Consider the following 18,818-nt stretch of genomic DNA (forward strand, 5'->3'; position numbering starts at 1 on the left):
GCACTTTAGCATTATGAATTTTGTCACCGTTTAGAAAATAGTCCATGCCTCTATTCTTTTTTCCAAAGTGCAAGACCTCGCACTTGCCCACGTTGAATTTCATCAGCCACTTCTTGGACCATTCTCCTAAACTGTCTAAATCTTTCTGCAGCCTCCCCACCTCCTCAATACTACCTGCCCCTCCACCTATCTTTGTATCATCGGCAAACTTGGCCAGAATGCCCCCAGTCCCGTCATCTAGATCGTTAATATATAAAGAGAACAGCTGTGGCCCCAACACTGAACCCTGCGGGACACCACTTGTCACCGGTTGCCATTCCGAAAAAGAACCTTTTATCCCAACTCTCTGCCTTCTGTCTGACAGCCAATCGTCAATCCATGTTAGTACCTTGCCTCGAATACCATGGGCCCTTATTTTACTCAGCAGTCTCCCGTGAGGCACCTTGTCAAAGGCCTTTTGGAAGTCAAGATAGATAACATCCATTGGCTCTCCTTGGTCTAACCTATTGTTATCTCTTCAAAGAACTCTAACAGGTTTGTCAGGCACGACCTCCCCTTACTAAATCCATGCTGACTTGTCCTAATCCGACCCTGCACTTCCAAGAATTTAGAAATCCCATCCTTAACGATGGATTCTAGAATTTTGCCAACAACCGAGGTTAGGCTAATTGGCCTATAATTTTCCATCTTTTTTCTTGTTCCCTTCTTGAACAGGGGGGTTACAACAGCGATTTTCCAATCCTCTGGGACTTTCCCTGATTCCAGTGACTTTTGAAAGATCATAACTAACGCCTCCACTATTTCTTCAGCTATCTCCTTTAGAACTCTAGGATGTAGCCCATCTGGGCCCGGAGATTTATCAATTTTCAGACCTTTTAGTTTCTCTAGCACCTTCTCCTTTGTGATGGCAACCATATTCAACTCTGCCCCCTGACTTTCCTGAATTGTTGGGATATTACTCATGTCTTCTACTGTGAAGACTGACGCAAAGTACTTATTAAGTTCCTCAGCTATTTCCTTGTCTCCCATCACTAGATTACCAGCGTCATTTTGGAGCGGCCCAATGTCTACTTTTGCCTCCCGTTTGTTTTTAATGTATTTAAAGAAACTTTTACTATCATTCCTAATGTTACTGGCTAGCCTACCTTCATATTTGATCCTCTCCTTCCTTATTTCTCTCTTTGTTATCCTCTGTTTGTTTTTGTAGCCTTCCCAATCTTCTGACTTCCCACTACTCTTTGCCACATTATAGGCTCTCTCTTTTGCCTTGATGCATTCCCTGACTTCCTTTGTCAGCCATAGCTGCCTAATCCTCCCTCTGATAACCTTTCTTTTCTTTGGGATGAACCTCTGCACTGTGTCCTCAATTACTCCCAGAAACTCCTGCCATTGCTGTTCTACTGTCTTTCCCACTAGGCTCTGCTTCCAGTCGATTTTCGTCAGTTCCTCCCTCATGCGCCTGTAATTACCTTTATTTAACTGTAAAACCTTTACATCTGATTCTACCTTCTTTCTTTCAAATTGCAGACTGAATTCTACCATATTATGATCACTGCTTCCTAAGTGTTCCCTTACTTTAAGGTCTTTTATCAATTCTGGCTCATTACATAACACTAAGTCCAGAATAGCCTGTTCCCTCGTGGGCTCCATCACAAGCTGTTCCAAAAAGCCATCCTGTAAACATTCAATGAATTCCCTTTCTTTGGGTCCACTGGCAACATTATTTACCCAGTCCACCTGCATATTGAAGTCCCCCATGATCACTGTGACCTTGCCTTTCTGACATGCCCTTTCTATTTCGTGGTGCATTTTGTGCCCCTGGTCCTGACCACTGTCAGGAGGCCTGTACATAACTCCCATTATGGTTTTTTTGCCTTTGTGGTTCCTCAACTCTACCCACACAGACTCCACATCGTCTGACCCTATGTCGTTTAGTGCTATTGATTTAATTTCATTTCTAATTAACAAGGCAACCCCGCCCCCTCTACCCACCTCTCTGTCTTTTCGATAGGTTGTAAATCCCTGGATGTTTAACTGCCAGTCCTGAACCCCCTGCAACCACGTCTCTGTGATGCCTACCACATAATACCTGCCAGTCACAATCTGGGCCACAAGCTCATCTACCTTGTTCCGTACACTGCGGGCATTTAAATATAGCACCTTTAATTCCCTATTGACTGTCCCTTTTTGTTTTCTTAGTGTGGTGGACCTTGGTTTACTGAGCCTTTCCATACACTGTGTCATATTTTGTGAGATGGGGACTATCGTAACCTCTCCACATTCCGGCACCTGTTCGGGTACGGAGAATTCAGAATGTCCAAATTACCTAACGGCACGTGTTTCGTGACTTGTGGGAGGAAACCAGAGCACCCGGAGGAAACCCACGCAGACCCAGGAAGAACGTGCACAGACAGTGACCCAAGCCAGGAATCGAACCTGGGACCATGAAGTAACAGTGCTAACCACTGTGCTACCGTGCCACCCATAATACTGTACATGATGAAAAACCACAGAGCTAATTCCGGTCAATATATTGGGATAAAACCTCTGTAACTTGCTTTTGTATGGATGGAAAATATGTCCTTTACACAGCATTTCCTTTCTTGGAGAGTCCTCCTTCCAGACTATCAAAAACCTAAGCGAATTTTGACAAAGAATGAGATTCAGATTTGGCCCTTATGGTGTAAAAAGGATAAAAGCAAATTACTGCAGATGCTGGAATCTGAAATGAAAGAAAATGCTGGAAAATCTCAGCAGGTCTGGCAGCATCTATAGGGAGAGAAAAGAGCTAACGTTTCGAGTCCAATGACTCTTTTTGTCAAAGCGATGCCCACATCCCATGAAAGATTAAAGACAAAAAGTTTGGGTAAATGGACTGTGGACCAAAACAACTGGAGAAGAGCATTAATTCTAATGCAAGCTTATCTGATGGAAGTAACTTGACTATGATTAAACTAATTAGAAGGTACAAAAGCAAAGGTAGATGCCACAGAAAAAACATATTCACTCTTTTCCCACAGCTTCTTGGTGATCGATCTCTTCGGGTTGACATAGCAGAAGGTAGAAAGCAAGAGAAGGGTGGTTTTGGCTTCAGGAGAACGGAAGACAGAGGAGGTGAGAAACTTCTTCCCTCCTATAAGTTTTTTTAAATAAATTTAGATTAGCCAATTATTCTTTCCAATTAAGGGGCTATTTAGCGTGGCCAATCCACCTACTCTGCACATTTTTGGGTTGTGGGGGCGAAACCCATGCAGACACGGGGAGAACGTGCAAACTCCACACGGACAGTGACCCAGAGCCGGGATCGAACCTGAGACCTCAGCGCCGTGAGGCGGTTGTGCTAACCACTAGGCCACCGTGCTGCCCTTTCCCTCCTATAAGTTAATAAATTCTGAGGTTCCTTGTGTTTCTCCATGCTGCTGTACTGCAATATGAACATAACTATGTTGTAATGTGACAGTGTCAAGTGGTTTTACTTTAATTTTTAATTTAAGCTGATTTTAGCGGAAGCAGCAGTGATGATCTGATATAAAAATGGGCTTAGGGACGGCACGGTGGCGCAGTGGTTGGCACTGCTGCCTCACGCCTCTGAGAACCTGGGTTTGGTCCCAGACCCAGGAGTGGAGTTTGCACATTCTCCCCATGTCTGTGTGCATCTCGTGACGGCTATGTTGGCATCCAGAACATGCATGGCCTTAGTCAAGGTGTGCATGAACTTATTTGACTGCAGAGTTTAATGTTCCACAGATATGACAATCACAATGGAAGAATACATTATGGCAAGCCTTGCATCATCCACCCACTCATGTATTTGGCAGACTCCTGCATTTTCTCCGCAATTGTGGCCAATGTGAGGAGGCTTGTCAGTGTATCTTGACTTACCAAGGTCTGCATTGATCCATTGAAAAGAGACAAATTTAGATCTGGATGCTCAACATCATTACAGGCTTACTGGATTCATGGAAATGAGATCTGTATAATATTTCTGATGAAGATGGAACAATGTTAGACTCATCCCCTGGAGATTTTGTTTTGTTCTTACTTGGAGCTATTTCAGAGTTCTTTCTCAGAACTTGAATTCATGTTGTGTTCAATGTCTAGCAAGGAATCTACCAAACAACTTGAGTCTTGTCGAAACCAGGATAGTGATCTATCACAGAGCAAGTTATCATGGAATTTCTTTGTACTCCTCTGGAACTACCCCTAGGCACGACTGTCCACTCGTACGTCTTATATAACCACCTGCCTGTCACCGGATGTGCCCCCACTTATATAGGAGTGCCTTGTCACATGACTACTGTCTTGAGACCACATGGTGTGTCTGTACCACCATGTGCTGGTTGGAGATTGCACCACCAGCCATTTATGATATTGTTTACAGGCATATCACTACACTGTGAACAATACATGGTCTTTCGGAAGGAGCAGGCTTGAAGTGCTGGCTATTTCTCATTCTACATAAACAGGAACTTTTGGAAAAATATTACAGGAACAAGTGAGTTGTAGTAATTGGGTTGAACTAACATATTGAAACATTTATTACCACCAATGAGGCTACCTACATTAGTTATCTCTGTAATAAGTCCACAGAGGCAGAAGACCCTTCATCAGAATCCCTTTTATTAACAAAACCAACAGCAGTGCGACCATGTGCATTCAGCTTGCTGTCTACACTGGGAGTGCAGATGATCTGACACTCCTTGTTATATAGAGAAAAGAGGTTCCCTGATTGGCCCACTAATCAGGGAACTCTTATTTCAATTGGCCAATCTTAAAGGCCTGGTCTAAGTCATTACAATCTCAGAGCCTCGTGCATTGAATGTTACTGTGCTGTAATGTCAATTCTTACCTCCGAACAGGTGACTCTGCTGTTACATTACTGTTAAGATCTTGCCTGGTGAAAGCTTCTTAATGGTATAATTGATCCTTGGACTGTCTCTTTAATAGGTTTCAAAGATGAAGAATACAGTGACCGTTCTATGGGTGGATTTGGAGGAAGTAGGGCCAGAGGTGCTCGTCCTGGAGACAGACGAGGAGGAGGGGGAGGCCGCTTTAGAGATGGACTCCCTCGTGGATCTTCGATGGAGTTCAGAGAAGCAACAGAAGGTGCATATAAATTATTTGTGTTAGGGATATTTGACGTCATATTTTATATTTATGTTCAGTTTCCAATTCATTTAGCATTCTTTAGTATTGGTAATACTGTTGGCAGGTATGATATTCACAAAGTTGTCTAAATAAATACTTTACTTCTCAAAATACAGTGACATGCATGTTCTTCCTTGATCGCAACCAAAATTTCCTTCCCTCTCCCCTTACCAGTTCCACTTCCCCTTCCCTGTAAACTACACTTAAATGCGATTAGGTGTCGGAAGGACACAAATTGCACGTGGCCTGTTGGAAAGAGAAAGTTTGAGTCAATCAGTTACCTTATCAAAATCCCTCTCAATTCTAACTTCCTTTAACCTTGCTACCTCGTCAAAATAGTGCATACTTCTCTGGTCTCTTCTCAAGTAAAACCTCCCACTCTGGTATCGTTGTTGTGATCTCCCAGAGTTTTGACACTCTCTCTGAAGTAGGGTACTCTAACTGCGTGATGCTGCAAATCAAAAACCAAAACAGATATTGCGGGATATTTGGGCAGCACGGTAGCACAAGTGGATAGCACTGTGGCTTCACAGCGCCAGGGTCCCAGGTTCGATTCCTCGCTGGGTCACTGTCTGTGCGGAGTCTGCACATTCTTCCCGTGTCTGTGTGGGTTTCCTCCGGGTGCTCCGGTTTCCTCCCACAGTCCAAATACGTGCAGGTTAGGTGGATTGGCCATGATAAATTGCCCTTAGTGACCAAAAACGTTAGGAGGGGTTATTGGGTTACGGGGATAGGGTGAAAATGAGGGCTGAAGTGGGTCAGTGCAGACTCGATGGGCCGAATGGCCTCCTTCTGCACTGTATGTTCTGTGTTCTATGTTCGAAACACTCAACAGATCAGGCAGTATCCTTCCATAGATTCCTAGAATACACAGCACAGGAACAGGCCATTTGACCTAACAAGTTCTTGCAGGGATTTATGCTCCACTCAAGCCTTTATCAGCATAATCCTCTGTTCCCTTCCACCTCATATGCTTCTTTAGCTTCCCCATCAATTAATCTATAATATTTACATCAACCACTCCCTATAGTAAAACATTTTATATTCTCACTATCTTCTAGGTAAAAAAGTTGCTTCACATTTCCTATTTGATTTCTTGGTGAAGAGTATTATTGATGGCCTCAAATTTTGCTTTTCACTACAAATGGAAGAACTCTCTGTTCCCACTTTATCAATTAACTTTATAACCATTAGGGCAATCCACAGCCTTTTCTTTTCAAGTAAAGATATAATCTCCATGGAGAGGACAGATAAATTAATGTGTAATTTGAACAGGACGAGATCACAGAAGGGCAGCACGGTCGCACAGTGGTTAGCACTGCTGCCTCACGGCACCAAGGTCCCAGGTTCGATCTTGGCTCTGGGTCACTGTCCCCCTGAAAGGGGGAGATGGTGTCGTAGTGGTAACGTCACTAGACTAGTAATTCAGTTGTCCAGGTAAATCCTGTGGGATACGAGTTCAAATTCAACCATGAATTCAATTACTAAATTTGGAATTGAAAGCTAGTCTCAGTAATCATAGAATCATAGAATCTACAGTGCAGAAGGAGGCCATTTGGCCCATCAAATCTGACTGGCCCTTGGAAAGAGCACCCTACTTAGGCCCACACCTCTATCCTGCCCTTGTAACCCAGTAATGGTCACCATGAAACTATCAGTAATTGTTGTTCAAAACCCATCTGGTTCACTAATGACCTTTGGGAAGGAAATTTGCAGTCCTTACCTGGGGCGAAATTCTCCGACCCCCAGCAGGGTCAGAGAATCGCCTGGGGCCGCCGAAAATCCCGCACCCGCCGTGGCAGAGATTCTCCGCCACCCGGGAAGTGGCGGGGACAGGAATCACGCCACTCCGATCGGCGAGGCCCCTGCGGCGATTCTCCGGCCCGTGATGGGCTGAAGTCCCGCCGCTGGGAGGCCTCTCCCGCCGCCGAGGTTTGAACCACCTCTGGTGGCGGCGGGATTAGCGGCGCGACCGGGCCCCCAGGGTCCTGGGGGGGGGGGGCGCGGGGCGATCAGACCCCGGGCGGTGCCCCCACGGTGGCCAGGCCCGCGATCGGGGTCCCCCGATCAGGGAACGAGCCAATGCCCTGGGGGCACTCTTTCTCCTCCACCACCGCCACGGCCTCCGCAATGGCGGAAGCGGAAGAGAAACCCACAGCGCGCATGCGCTGGTGGTGACGTCAGCGGCAGCTGGCCGCTGACGTCACCACTGGCGCATGCGCGAACCGGCGAAAGCCTTTCGGCCAGCCCCGCTGCCGGGCAGCGGGCCTGAAAGGCCGCTGGCGCCGGTTTTTGCGCCAGTCGGCGTGGTGCCAACCGCTCCGGCGCGGGGCTAGCCCCCAAAGGTGCGGAGAATACCGCACCTTTGGGGAGGCCCGACCCCGGAGTGGTTGGCGCCACTCCCCTATGACGGGACCCCCGTCCTGCCAGGTAGGGGAGAATCCCGCCCCCGGTCTTGTCTACATGTGACTCCAGACCCACAGCAATGATGTTGACTCTTTTTTTTTATAAATTTAGATTATCCAATTCATTTTTTCCAATTAAGGGGCAATTTAGCGTGGTCAATCCACCTAGCCTGCACATCTTTGGGTTGTGGGGGCGAAACCCACGCAAACACGGGGAGAATGTGCAAACTCCACACGGTCAGTGACCCAGAGCTGGGATGGAACCTGGGACCTCAGCGCCATGAGGCAGCAGTGCTACTCACTGCGCCACCGTGCTGCCCGATGATGTTGACTCTTAACTGTCCACTGAAGTGGCCCGAGCAAACAATTCAGTTCAAGAGCAATTAGGGATGGGCAACAAATGCTGGCTTTGCCAGCGACACCCACATCCCAGAAAAAGGTTTTAAAATATTCAACTTTGTTATTTTAACTGGTGAACAGGAAATTCTGCTTTAATACTGATGATGTGGAAACATACACATCAGGAGCACACATTGTGAACTAGCAAATCCACAGCTCCGGAACGGTTGGGTGAGTCAGTTGTTTCACTCGGGCCTTGGTAATAGGACTCGGTGGGGGTGGGGGTTCTTCAACACAGTGTTGCATCAAAGATGGATCGATTTAAGCCATGTTCATTGACCCCTTGGGGGGGAGGTGTGGCAGCGTTGATAAAAGAGATGGGGGAGAGCGGATCCATGGCAGTTCTTGCATCCATGGGGTACAGAGTATTCCTTTTCTCACTGGTGCATAATGTATATTTGAGGATTGATTTTTTTATTATGAGGAGGTGGTTGTTTTCGGGTGTGAGGAAGGCAGAATCCTCGATGATCGTTATTTCAGATCACTTGGTCTTGGAGAAGGGGCCTGTACAGAGGCTGGCATGAAGGTTGGGTGTGACATACGAGTACGGGGAGAAGGCCAGTCATTTGCTGGCTGGACAGCTCTACTGACAGGCAGCATCCCAGGAGATTGTCCAGATTTGGGATGGGGTGAGGGTCTGGTGATTGCGCCAGAGCAGGTGAATAGAGCATTTGAGAAGTTTTACAAGAGGATATATAGGTTTGAACCGCCGAGTGATGAGTCAGATATAAGGGAGTTTTTGGAGGGACTGGAGTTTCCCACACTGGGAGAGGAAGAAAGGGCAGGGTTGGAGGAGCCATTGAAGATTGAGGGGTTTCGGGCGACAGTAGGGAAACTGCAATCAGGTAAAGCACTGTGGCCGGATGGGTTCCCGGTAGAGTTTGATAAGAAGTTTCTGGAAAGTCTGGCGCTGCTGTTGGTGGATATGTTTGAGAATGCGGTGGTGAGGAATCGAACTTGGGACCCTGGAGCTGTGAAGCAATTGTGCTGACCACTATGCTACCATGCTGCCCACTATTCTTTTCTATTCTTGGTTTGTAGTTCAGATGGGTTCAAATAGCTGAAGTCAGATATTTTGATTGTTGCAGGATTCCTTTGAAGAGATGAATGTTCAGGAGGCGGCGAAGCTAGGTGATTGTGGTCTTTGTATCAGGAGGTCAAATTTAGACGTGGGTTTTTGGAATCAGGTTGGAAGGCGTTTAAAGACTTTGTAGCCTCTCGGTCTTAAAAGGCAAAGAAGACACAGCTTTTTCTCCAACTGCTGCCTCTTCCACTGTCTGCTGCTGACTTCCCAGGCCTTTTCCTGGGTCTAGGGATAATAAAGGATTTCAGTATTGGATGCCAGTTTCGGTCACATGGCCAACAGTCAATGTCCACCCAGAATGGCTCAAAGTTGAAAGGTCATAGTTATAAAACAGGAGATATGTGGTGCTCTTACTTTAAAAACAAAGCTTTTATTAATTTTTAAAGATTTTAACATTTTATACATAAAACAAAATAACTCCTAACGACAAAAATAACAAAAGAACCCCCCCCACCCCCCGCACCAACCAACCCCTATATAACTCAAAGAAAAACCTCATCCATCTCACCCCCTCCCGATCCTCCCTCAGACCCTTAGCAGTTGATGGTAACCAACCAAGGTGAATGTCACCTTTTCAAGATATAGGGACTCCATCAAGTCCCGCAGCCACACTGAGGCACAGGGCGGAAAAGTTGGCCTCCACCCAAACATGACCTGCAGGCACGCAATCAGCGAGGCAAAGGCTAAAACAGAATGCCCTCCCCTCCCACCTTCTACAGCTACAGCAGGTCCAACACTATTAATATGGCCCCCAGGGGACTGGGCTCCAAGGACAAGATCATTGACAAAAAGACCTCCAACTTTGGGCAGCACCAGAACATATGTATATGGTTGGCTGCACCTCTCCCGCACCGCTCACAAGTGTTCTCCCCCCCCCCCCCCCCCCCCCCCTCAAACAGCTGGCTTATCCTTGACCTTGTCAGGTGCACCCTGTGCATCACCTTTCACCTGTATTAGCCCCAGTCTCGCACACAAAGTTGAGGCATTCACCACCCCCAACACTTTACACCACAACTCCTCCTCCAGTGTGGAATCTATAATAAACTGTTTCTTAGTGAATGATGTGGGTCTGCAGAGATAGAATGAAGAATGTTGCCAAAATAAAAATGTGCTTTCTGTAAACTACAGTAACATCCAAGGGCAGGTGGGGAGATAAGGTATGCTTATGAAGGATAGAAAATACTCGTTTTCTATTGGTCCACTTTCCCGGTTATCTATTGACTATAAATACTGTCCTTTCATTAGTTTAAAATGAAAGTTTAACTCTGATATTATTGGTGAGTTCACATGCAAATAAGAGATGAGATAGTGACTGTAAGCTTATTGGTTGAAAATCGTTGAAAGTATTACTGTTTCGCTGGATTCAGACAGAACATTGCAGTGAATTTCCCTGTGTTGTTCTCCTTGTGCACAAGCCAATAAAGATTGATCAAAGAATACTCGCCATGCCTACTTGTTAACTTCCACACCAGCCCAACTTCCACACCAGCCCCACTCCAACTCCTTTTCCATCTTGGCCTTAACCCCTTCCAACGATGCCGTGTTCTCCACCAGAATCCTCCCATAAATAGCCGAGATGACCCCCCCATCCCTCTCCAACTCCATCACCGACAGCACCTCTCTCCAACAACGAGGAGGGTGGTCACCGGAAACATATGCGAAAACCTTCCAAATCCCATACCTGCATATACCTAAAGGCTTCCCCCCGTGGAATCTCAAACCTCTCCATCAACTCCTCAAAGCCCGCAAACTGCCCTTCCAAGAATGAATTCTTCATTTCCACCACACCCCACTCCTCTCATCCCAAAACCTAGCATCCATCTCACCGACACAAACACATGCAGCGGGATTCTCCCGAATCCCCGCAATGGGCCGGCTCTGACGCCAGCGAACCACTCCGGCCTCGGGCTGACCGGAAGTTGCAGAATCCTCCGCACTTCTGGGGGCTAGGCCGACGGTGGAGGGGTTGGCACGCGCCAACCGATGCCAAAGGGCCGGCGCGAGTTAGCGCATGCGCAGAACCGCCGGCGTGGTTTTGCGCATTAACAGACCGGATTTGAAGCAATTTGACTAAAGTGAGCCAAATCTGACTGCGGTGATATGATTTGCATAGCTGTCTGCCATTGGTGCAGAACACCGGCTTACCATTGGCCCTGGTCGGTCATGTGCCTCACGACCGATTGGTTGAGACCAGTCATGTGACAGCTCTCCGATTGGTCGAGAGGCTGAGTTAACCACGCCTCCATACCGAGGTATAAATAGTCGGAACGCCCGGCGGTCGTCCATTTTATTGCAGTCAACCGCAGGGCTAAGTTCTAGCTTATTAAAGCCTAACTTTTGTATAGCAACTCGTCTCTCATGCAATTGATGGCTCATCACTGACATTAAATGAAAACATTGGACACAAGAAGGGTAAAGTCCAATAACTGAAATTGTGTCTTCAAACAGCAGCAGGCTTGCTGTATTGATGCTAGAAAGTAGAATGGTGAGTTCTGGTGTGAAATTGTTCATTGAACTGGAGGTTTTAACTTGGTATAAATGAGCAGCCCTAATCATAGAACCGCTATAAGCAATAAATGATCAGATAGTACTTACTGTGAAAAAACAAGCACAATATCCTGAGGTGTTAAAGGTGCTGGCCTTACTCCAGAACTGGAACAGGCAGAAGATGTGGAACCAGAAACAAACCAGGTTAAAATTCGCCTCAAAGAGCAGACTCTAGACTTCAAGTTTCAGACAAGAAAGGAGAACTGGGAAAGGCAGGAGAAAGGGAGGAGAGAATCCTAGGAGAAAAGGGAGAGAATCCCAGAAGAAAGGGAGGAGAGAGAAGCCCAGGAGAAAGGGAGGAGAGAGAATCCCAGGAGAAAAGGGAGAGAATCCCAGGAGAAAGGGAGGAGAGAGAATCCCAGGAGAAAAGGGAGAGAATCCCAGGAGAAAGGGAGGAGAGAGAATCATAGGAGAAAGGGAGGAGAGAGAATCCCTGGACAGAAAGGGAGGAGAGGGAATCCCAGGAGAAAGGGAGGAGAGAGAATCCCAGGATGGAACGGGAGGAGAGAGAATACCTGGACAGAAAGGGAGGAGAGGGAATCCCAGGAGAAAGGGAGGAGAGAGAATCCCAGGATGGAACGGGACGAGAGGGAATCCCAGGAGAAAGGGAGGAGAGGGAATCCCAGGAGAAAGGGAGGAGAGGGAATCCCAGGATGGAATGCGAGGAGAGAGAATCCCAGGAGAAAGGGAGGAGAGAGAATCCCAGGAGAAAGGGAGGAGAGAGAATCCCAGGAGAAAGGGAGGAGAGAGAATCCCAGGAGAAAGGGAGTGGAGAGAATCCCAGGAGAAATGGGCGTGAATCCCAGGAGAAAAGGGAGAGAATCCCAGGAGAAAGGGAAGAGAGAGAATCCCAGGAGAAAGGGAGGAGAGGGAATCTCAGGATGGAATGGGAGGAGAGGGAATCCCAGGAGAAAGGGAGGAGAGAGAATCCCAGGAGAAAGGGAGGAGAGAATCCCAGGAGAAAGGGAGGAGAGAATCCTAGGAGAAGGGGAGGAGAGAATCCCAGGAGAAATGGGCGTGAATCCCAGGAGAAAGGGAGGAGAGAGAATTGCAGGAGAAAAGGGAGAGAATCCCAGGAGAAAGGGAGGAGAGAGAATCCCAGGAGAATGGGAGGAGAGAGAATCCCAGGAGAAAGGGAGGAGAGAATCCCAGGAGAAGGGGAGGAGAGAATCCCAGGAGAAATAGGCGTGAATCCCAGGAGAAAGGGAGGAGAGAGAATTGCAGGAGAAAAGGGAGAGAATCCCAGGAGAAAGGGAGGAGAGGGAATCCCAGGAGAAAGGGAGGAGAGGGAATCCCAGGAGAAAGGGAGGGGAGAGAATCCCAGGACGGAACGGGAGGAGAGGGAATCCCAGGAGAAAGGGAGTAGAGAGAATCCCAGGACGGAACTGGGGGAGAGGGAATCCCAGGAGAAAGGGAGGAGAGAATCCCAGGAGAAAGGGAGGAGAGAATCCCAGGAGAAAGGGAGGAGAGAGAATCCCAGGAGAAAGGGAATGGAGAGAATCCCAGGAGAAATGGGCGTGAATCCCAGGAGAAAAGGCAGAGAATCCCAGGAGAAAGGGAGGAGAGGGAATCCCAGGAGAAAGGGAGTAGAGGGACTCCCAGGAGAAAGGGAGGAGAGGGAATCCCAGGAGAAAGGGAGGAGAGGGAATCCCAGGAGAAAGGGAGGGGAGAGAATCCCAGGACAGAAAGGGAGGAGAGGGAATCCCAGGAGAAAGGGAGGAGAGAGAATCCCAGGAGAAAGGGAGGAGAGAGAATCCCAGGACGGAACTGGAGGAGAGGGAATCCCAGGAGAAAGGGAGGAGAGAATCCCAGGATGGAACGGGAGGAGAGAGAATCCCAGGAGAAAGGGAGTAGAGGGAATCCCAGGAGAAAGGGAGGAGAGAATCCCTGGATGGAACGGGAGGAGAGAGAATCCCAGGAGAAAGGGAGGAGAGGGAATCCCAGGAGAAAGGGAGGAGAGAGAATCCCTGGATGGAACGGGAGGAGAGGGAATCACAGGAGGAAGGGAGGAGAGGGAATCACAGGAGAAAGGGAGGAGAGGGAATCACAGGACTGAACGGGGGGGAGAGAGAATCCCAGGTCGGAACAAGAAGAGAAAGAATCTAGGAACAGAAAGGGAGGAGAAGCATGGGAGGAGAGAGAATCCCAGGAGAAAGGGAGGAGAGAGAATCCCAGGAGAAAGGGCGGAGAGAGAATCCCGGCACAGAACGAGTGGAGCGAGTATTCCACCTGGAGAAGCTTAAGAAGGAATAGCAAACACAAAAGGATAATGAAGTAAGATAGATTATAATAGTTTGGGAGAAATTGTCTTTACTTACTGGAGAGGTGTTTGGTAAATCAAATATCCCTAACTCAAGAGACAAGCTTTGATTTCTTAAAGTATTCCCAATTAGCCGCTAAGCTTGAAGAAGGTATTGTGGAAACCTCCTTCATGGCTTTTTGAGAAATTGGAGGATGAGTTCAAATGGCCAGCAGAGGCTTGGATTCTCCTAATGCACGGTCAGCTAATAGGGAAAGCCCACGCGATTTACCTCCGCATACAGCCAGAGGTTTAGAAATTCTCACAAAAAAGAAACCTCCCTCGAATTTAAATGAATTTGACGAGTGGATGGATACGGGCACTCAAAACCGAGTGTATGTACGAGGGATTAAGAGAGACAATTCTGTTACAGGAGTTCAAACACTGTCCCTTTTACAATCTCTAAACCCATGTGGATGAACACAGAGTTTCAAAAGCCAGAGGAGCAACTATCATAACAGCCAACTGTAAATTGGTGACCCACAAACCTTTAACTCTGAATAAACCTGGATTTAGGAACTCCGACAAACTAGGGAGAGATGATGGGGAGGTAGATGAAACATACACCAGAGAAAAGGAGAGTAGGGTAAGACAAGCAGGTCAGCCTCCCACTCTAAAAAGAAACAACCTGGTGGGTAAAGCAGCAGGAGTCCACCCTGAATGAGTTCTGTGTGGGTAGCCTGGACACAGGAAAGAAACTTTGTGGCATTACCAGGTTTGTCCAACAGGGGGGTGGTCCAGTAGCCCTAAAAGTGGTCCGGTTGTGTTAAAATATTATGTCCAGTAAACCAGATGGTTGTACCGATTTTTTGTTCAAAAGGAAAATTACTCCTGTACCCTAGCCCAGCAAACAGAGTTAACAATCCTCAGGGACACCAGCTGTCTTCAAACCATACTTGTAGCCAAGGTTGCAGAGATGCCCCCTGAAAGCAGAACAAATACCACAATGTTAGTAAACGGGCTCACTCGACAATGCTTGAACTGTCTCTTAGTTAAAGTTTATCTGCCGAGTAAGTCACTGGAATAGGGACAGTCAGGGTTATAGCAGGCATACCAATACCAGGGCCGATCTATTGCTGTGTAATGATATAGACGGGAGTGCAGTTTTGTGTCCAGAGGGCCCAGAGCAGTCCATTACTCTGGGAAAATTGATGATAACAAGAAAAATACTGCTCAGCTGCAGAAGATAGAGGAAACCCTAAAATCCTATATGGGGCAATAGAACCAGGAAGAACTAAAGGGGTTAAAGAAAAGCCAGCAGAATTTGCAGGGGCTAGGAGAGACCCCATAGAATTTAAACAGCTAAACTTTCAGGGTACAGAGTGGGGCCAGAATAGAACCAAAGGAGAACAAAAGAACTGAGATAGAAGCAACAACTTGGTTACAAAGAAATGTACCAAAGCTATGTTCGCAGAAACCTTCCTGCAGGATTTAAATAGGGACCCAGCAGTTCCCAAGCAGGTAGGCATAAAATGAGTGAGATGTCTCACCTGGTTTGAAGTACCAGAGGGGAGTGTAGCAGAAGCTGGACAGCCGCCTGAGGGCAGTAGTGTCCTTGAGGACAGTCGTGTCCCGGAGGCCATGGGACAGAATGGGGCAACATCCACCCCTGAGGTTACAGGAAAAGATGATACACCCTAAGACTTGTGAAGACAATAAGAGAAATAGATAGCATTTGGGACTTCTAATTCAAAGGTTGTGGGTTCAAAAGAGTGGCACGGTGGCACAGTGGTTCCCGCTGCTGCCTAACAGCACCAGGGACCCGGGTTCAATTCCAGTCTTGGGTAACTGTCTATGTGGAGTTTGCACGTTGCTTTAACTAGAAGAGTTTAAGTGTCAATGAACATCGAATACAGGATCATCTTGGGAAGAAGCAAATGAGTAACATATATTACACAATGAAATAAAACAGTCTGTAGTTCCATTCCTTGCTCTTTCATCCAAAACTTATCGCCTCACATATCTCAAAGTTAAATTCCATCTGACTCACTAACCCACTAATCTAGTAATCATGTCTGGAAGTCCCTTACAATCTTCACAATGAATATTTAATTTTCCAGGTAGATCATTTTATTCAAAGTTTGCAGTAGAATACAAGTTTTTGAAGCAATTATCATCCTGCTCAAACCAATTGGACAATCTGATTCAGGTTTTTGGCGGCATGATGGCACAGTTGTTAGCACTGCTCCGTCACAACACCAGGAACCCGGATCTGATTCCAGCCTTGGGTGACTGTCTGTGTGGGTGTCACGTTCTCCCCATGTCTGTGTGGGTGTCCTCCAGGTGTTGTGGATTCCTCCCATAGTCCAAAGTTGTGCATGTTAGGTGGATTAGTCATGCTAAATTGCCCCTTAGTGTCAAAGATGTGCAGCTTAGGTGGGGTTACGGCAGGGGTGGGCAAACTTTTCCGTGCAAGGGCCACATTCAGAAATTCACAATTTTAAAGGGCCGCATAGTATATTAAGTAAAATAATTAATATTTAAAATAGCCAAAATAAAAGGTTTTTAAAGAAAAAAAAGCAATTAATTTTTATTAATTAATATTTTAAAGTAGAAACTTCACATGAAACACATGTTGTGCCGAGCAATGATCACCCTACTCAAGTCAACGTATCCACCCTATACCAGTAATCCAACAGCCCCCCCCCAATTAACCTTAAAATTAAAAAAAAACAATTAAAAAAAAATATATATATATTTTTTTAAAATGACTTGATCTTGGTGGGCCGCATAAAGACCTTTGGCGGGCCGCATGCGGCCCGCGGGCCGTAGTTTGCCCACCCCTGGGTTACGGAGTTATGGGAATAGGTTGAGGGAATGGGCCTAGGTAGGGTGTACTTTTGGAGGGTTGGTGAAGACTCAATGAGCCGAATGGCCTCTTTCTGCACTCTAGGGATTCTATGGATTCATTCCCTACCACTATTTTGTTTCCTGCTATCTGCTTGAAAAGAGAAAGAATAATGTACGGGCTTCAGTCACAGCAGATGGTTATAATCAGTTTCCTCTGCTTATCTGTCCCTCAGCTGGCACAAGTGGGCAAACTGATTATATTTATGTTGCAAATGTCATAGAAGATTACCCTCCCTCCAATTTTCCAGGCAGTCCCATTAGTTTTCAGTGTGCAGCACGCTAGCACAGTGGTTAGCACAGTTGTTTCACAGCTCCAGGGTCCCAGGTTCGATTTCCGGCTTGGGTCACTGTCTGTGTGGAGTCTGCACATTCTCCCCGTGTGTGCATGGGTTTCCTCCGGGTGCTCCGGTTTCTTCCCACAGTCCAAAGATAGAACATAGAACAGTACCGCACAGAACAAGCCCTTCGGCCCTCAATGTTGAGCCGAGTATTGTCCGAAACCAAGATCAAGCTATCCCACTCCTTGTCATTCTGGTGTGCTCAATGTGCCTGTCCAATAACCGATTGAAAGTTCCTAAAGTGTCCGATTCCACTATCACAGCAGACGGTCCATTCCACACCCTAACCACTCTGAGTAAATAACCTACCTCGGATATCCCTCCTATATCTCCCACCCTGAATCTTATAGATATGCCCCCTTGTAACAGCCACATCCACCCGAGGAAATAGTCTCTGAACGTCCACTCTATCTATCCCCCTCATCATCTTATAAACCTCTATTAAGTTGCCTCTCATCCTCCTCCGCTCCAAAGAGAAAAGCCTTAGCTCCCTCAACCTTTCCTCATAAGACCTATCCTGAAAACCAGGCAGCATCCTGGTAAATCTCCTTTGTACCCTTTCCAATGCTTCCACATCCTTCCTATAATGAGGTGACCAGAACTGCACACAATACTCCAAATGTGGTGTCACCAAGGTCATGTATAGTTGCAGCATACCCCGCGGCTCTTAAACTCAAACTCCCTGTTAATAAATGCTAACACACTATAGGCCTTCTTCATGGCCCTATCCACTTGAGTGGCAACCTTCAGAGATCTGTGGACATGAACCCCAAGATCTCTCTGTTCCTCCACATTCCTCAGAACCCTGCCGTTGACCCTGTAATCCGCATTCAAATTTTTTCTACCAAAATGAATCACTTCACACTTATCAGGGTTAAACTCCATCTGCCATTTTTCGGCCCAGCAGGTTAGGTGGATTGGCTATGCTAAATTGCCCTTAGTGTCCAAAAAAGATTAGGTGAGGTTACGAGGAAAGGGTGGAGGTGGGTATAGGGAGGGTGCTCTTTCAAAGGGCCGGTGCAGACTTGATGGACCACATGGCCTCCTTCTGCACATGGCCTCCTTCTGCACTGTAAATTCCATGAGTTCAGAATTTGTATCTGTTTTAACAAGGTTGATTCTCTTTTTGTCTTGTGTCTTTCAGAGGAGCGAGCACAGAGACCCAGACTGCAACTTAAACCTCGCACAGTTGCTGCCCCACTTAACCAAGTAGCCAATCCAAACTCGGCCATATTTGGTGGAGCCAGGCCTCGGGAGGAAAAATCTGGACATGAGGACCCCTAGCCTGGCTGGACTCATGGAAAGTAGGCACGGCACTTTCCATTCCTACTACTCAACAGCTTTCCTTTTGTCTTCTCTTCCAATTCCCCACATAACTCCAATGTATGTTGGCTGTTTACAAATGCTTTGTCTCTGAGAACACTCCAGCTTATTTGTATTTTAAAGCCTGCCTGATACCATCTTTTTGCTTTGAACAGTTTGCTTTCTGCCAGTGGTAACTGCTCCACATTACATGGATTTTAAATGGTACTTGTGAATATTTCAGTACTGAGTTTCTCAGGAACACATTAGAACCAGATGTTTTATCAACATCCTTCTCACCAAACACAGTTGTCTAACCTGCATTTAATATTCTCCTATCTATACATACACATGTATATATTATATGCTATTTAAACGCTGATATGAACAAATATTCACACACACATTCAGACACTTTCTAGATCTAAGAATATGGCATGCCTTGA

The 18,818-nt window shown here is 46.7% G+C and overlaps 1 protein-coding gene across 2 annotated transcripts in view; it reads left to right on the plus strand.

Annotated features, from left to right (window-relative positions):
* Nucleotides 1–18,532, plus strand: part of eif4h (eukaryotic translation initiation factor 4h) — a 117,795-nt gene extending 99,263 nt beyond the window's left edge. For both annotated transcript variants that reach the window (XM_038813655.1, XM_038813654.1), the window contains exons 4-6: nt 3,021–3,114; nt 4,948–5,106; nt 18,215–18,532. In XM_038813655.1, the coding sequence (XP_038669583.1) occupies nt 3,021–3,114; nt 4,948–5,106; nt 18,215–18,354 (393 nt within the window). In that variant the 3' untranslated portion in view covers nt 18,355–18,532. The remainder of the gene's footprint in view (nt 1–3,020; nt 3,115–4,947; nt 5,107–18,214) is intronic.
* The last annotated feature ends 286 nt before the right edge of the window (nt 18,533–18,818 follow it).

This window comes from Scyliorhinus canicula, chromosome 12 (genome assembly GCF_902713615.1).
Source record: "Scyliorhinus canicula chromosome 12, sScyCan1.1, whole genome shotgun sequence".
NCBI lineage: Eukaryota > Metazoa > Chordata > Chondrichthyes > Carcharhiniformes > Scyliorhinidae > Scyliorhinus > Scyliorhinus canicula.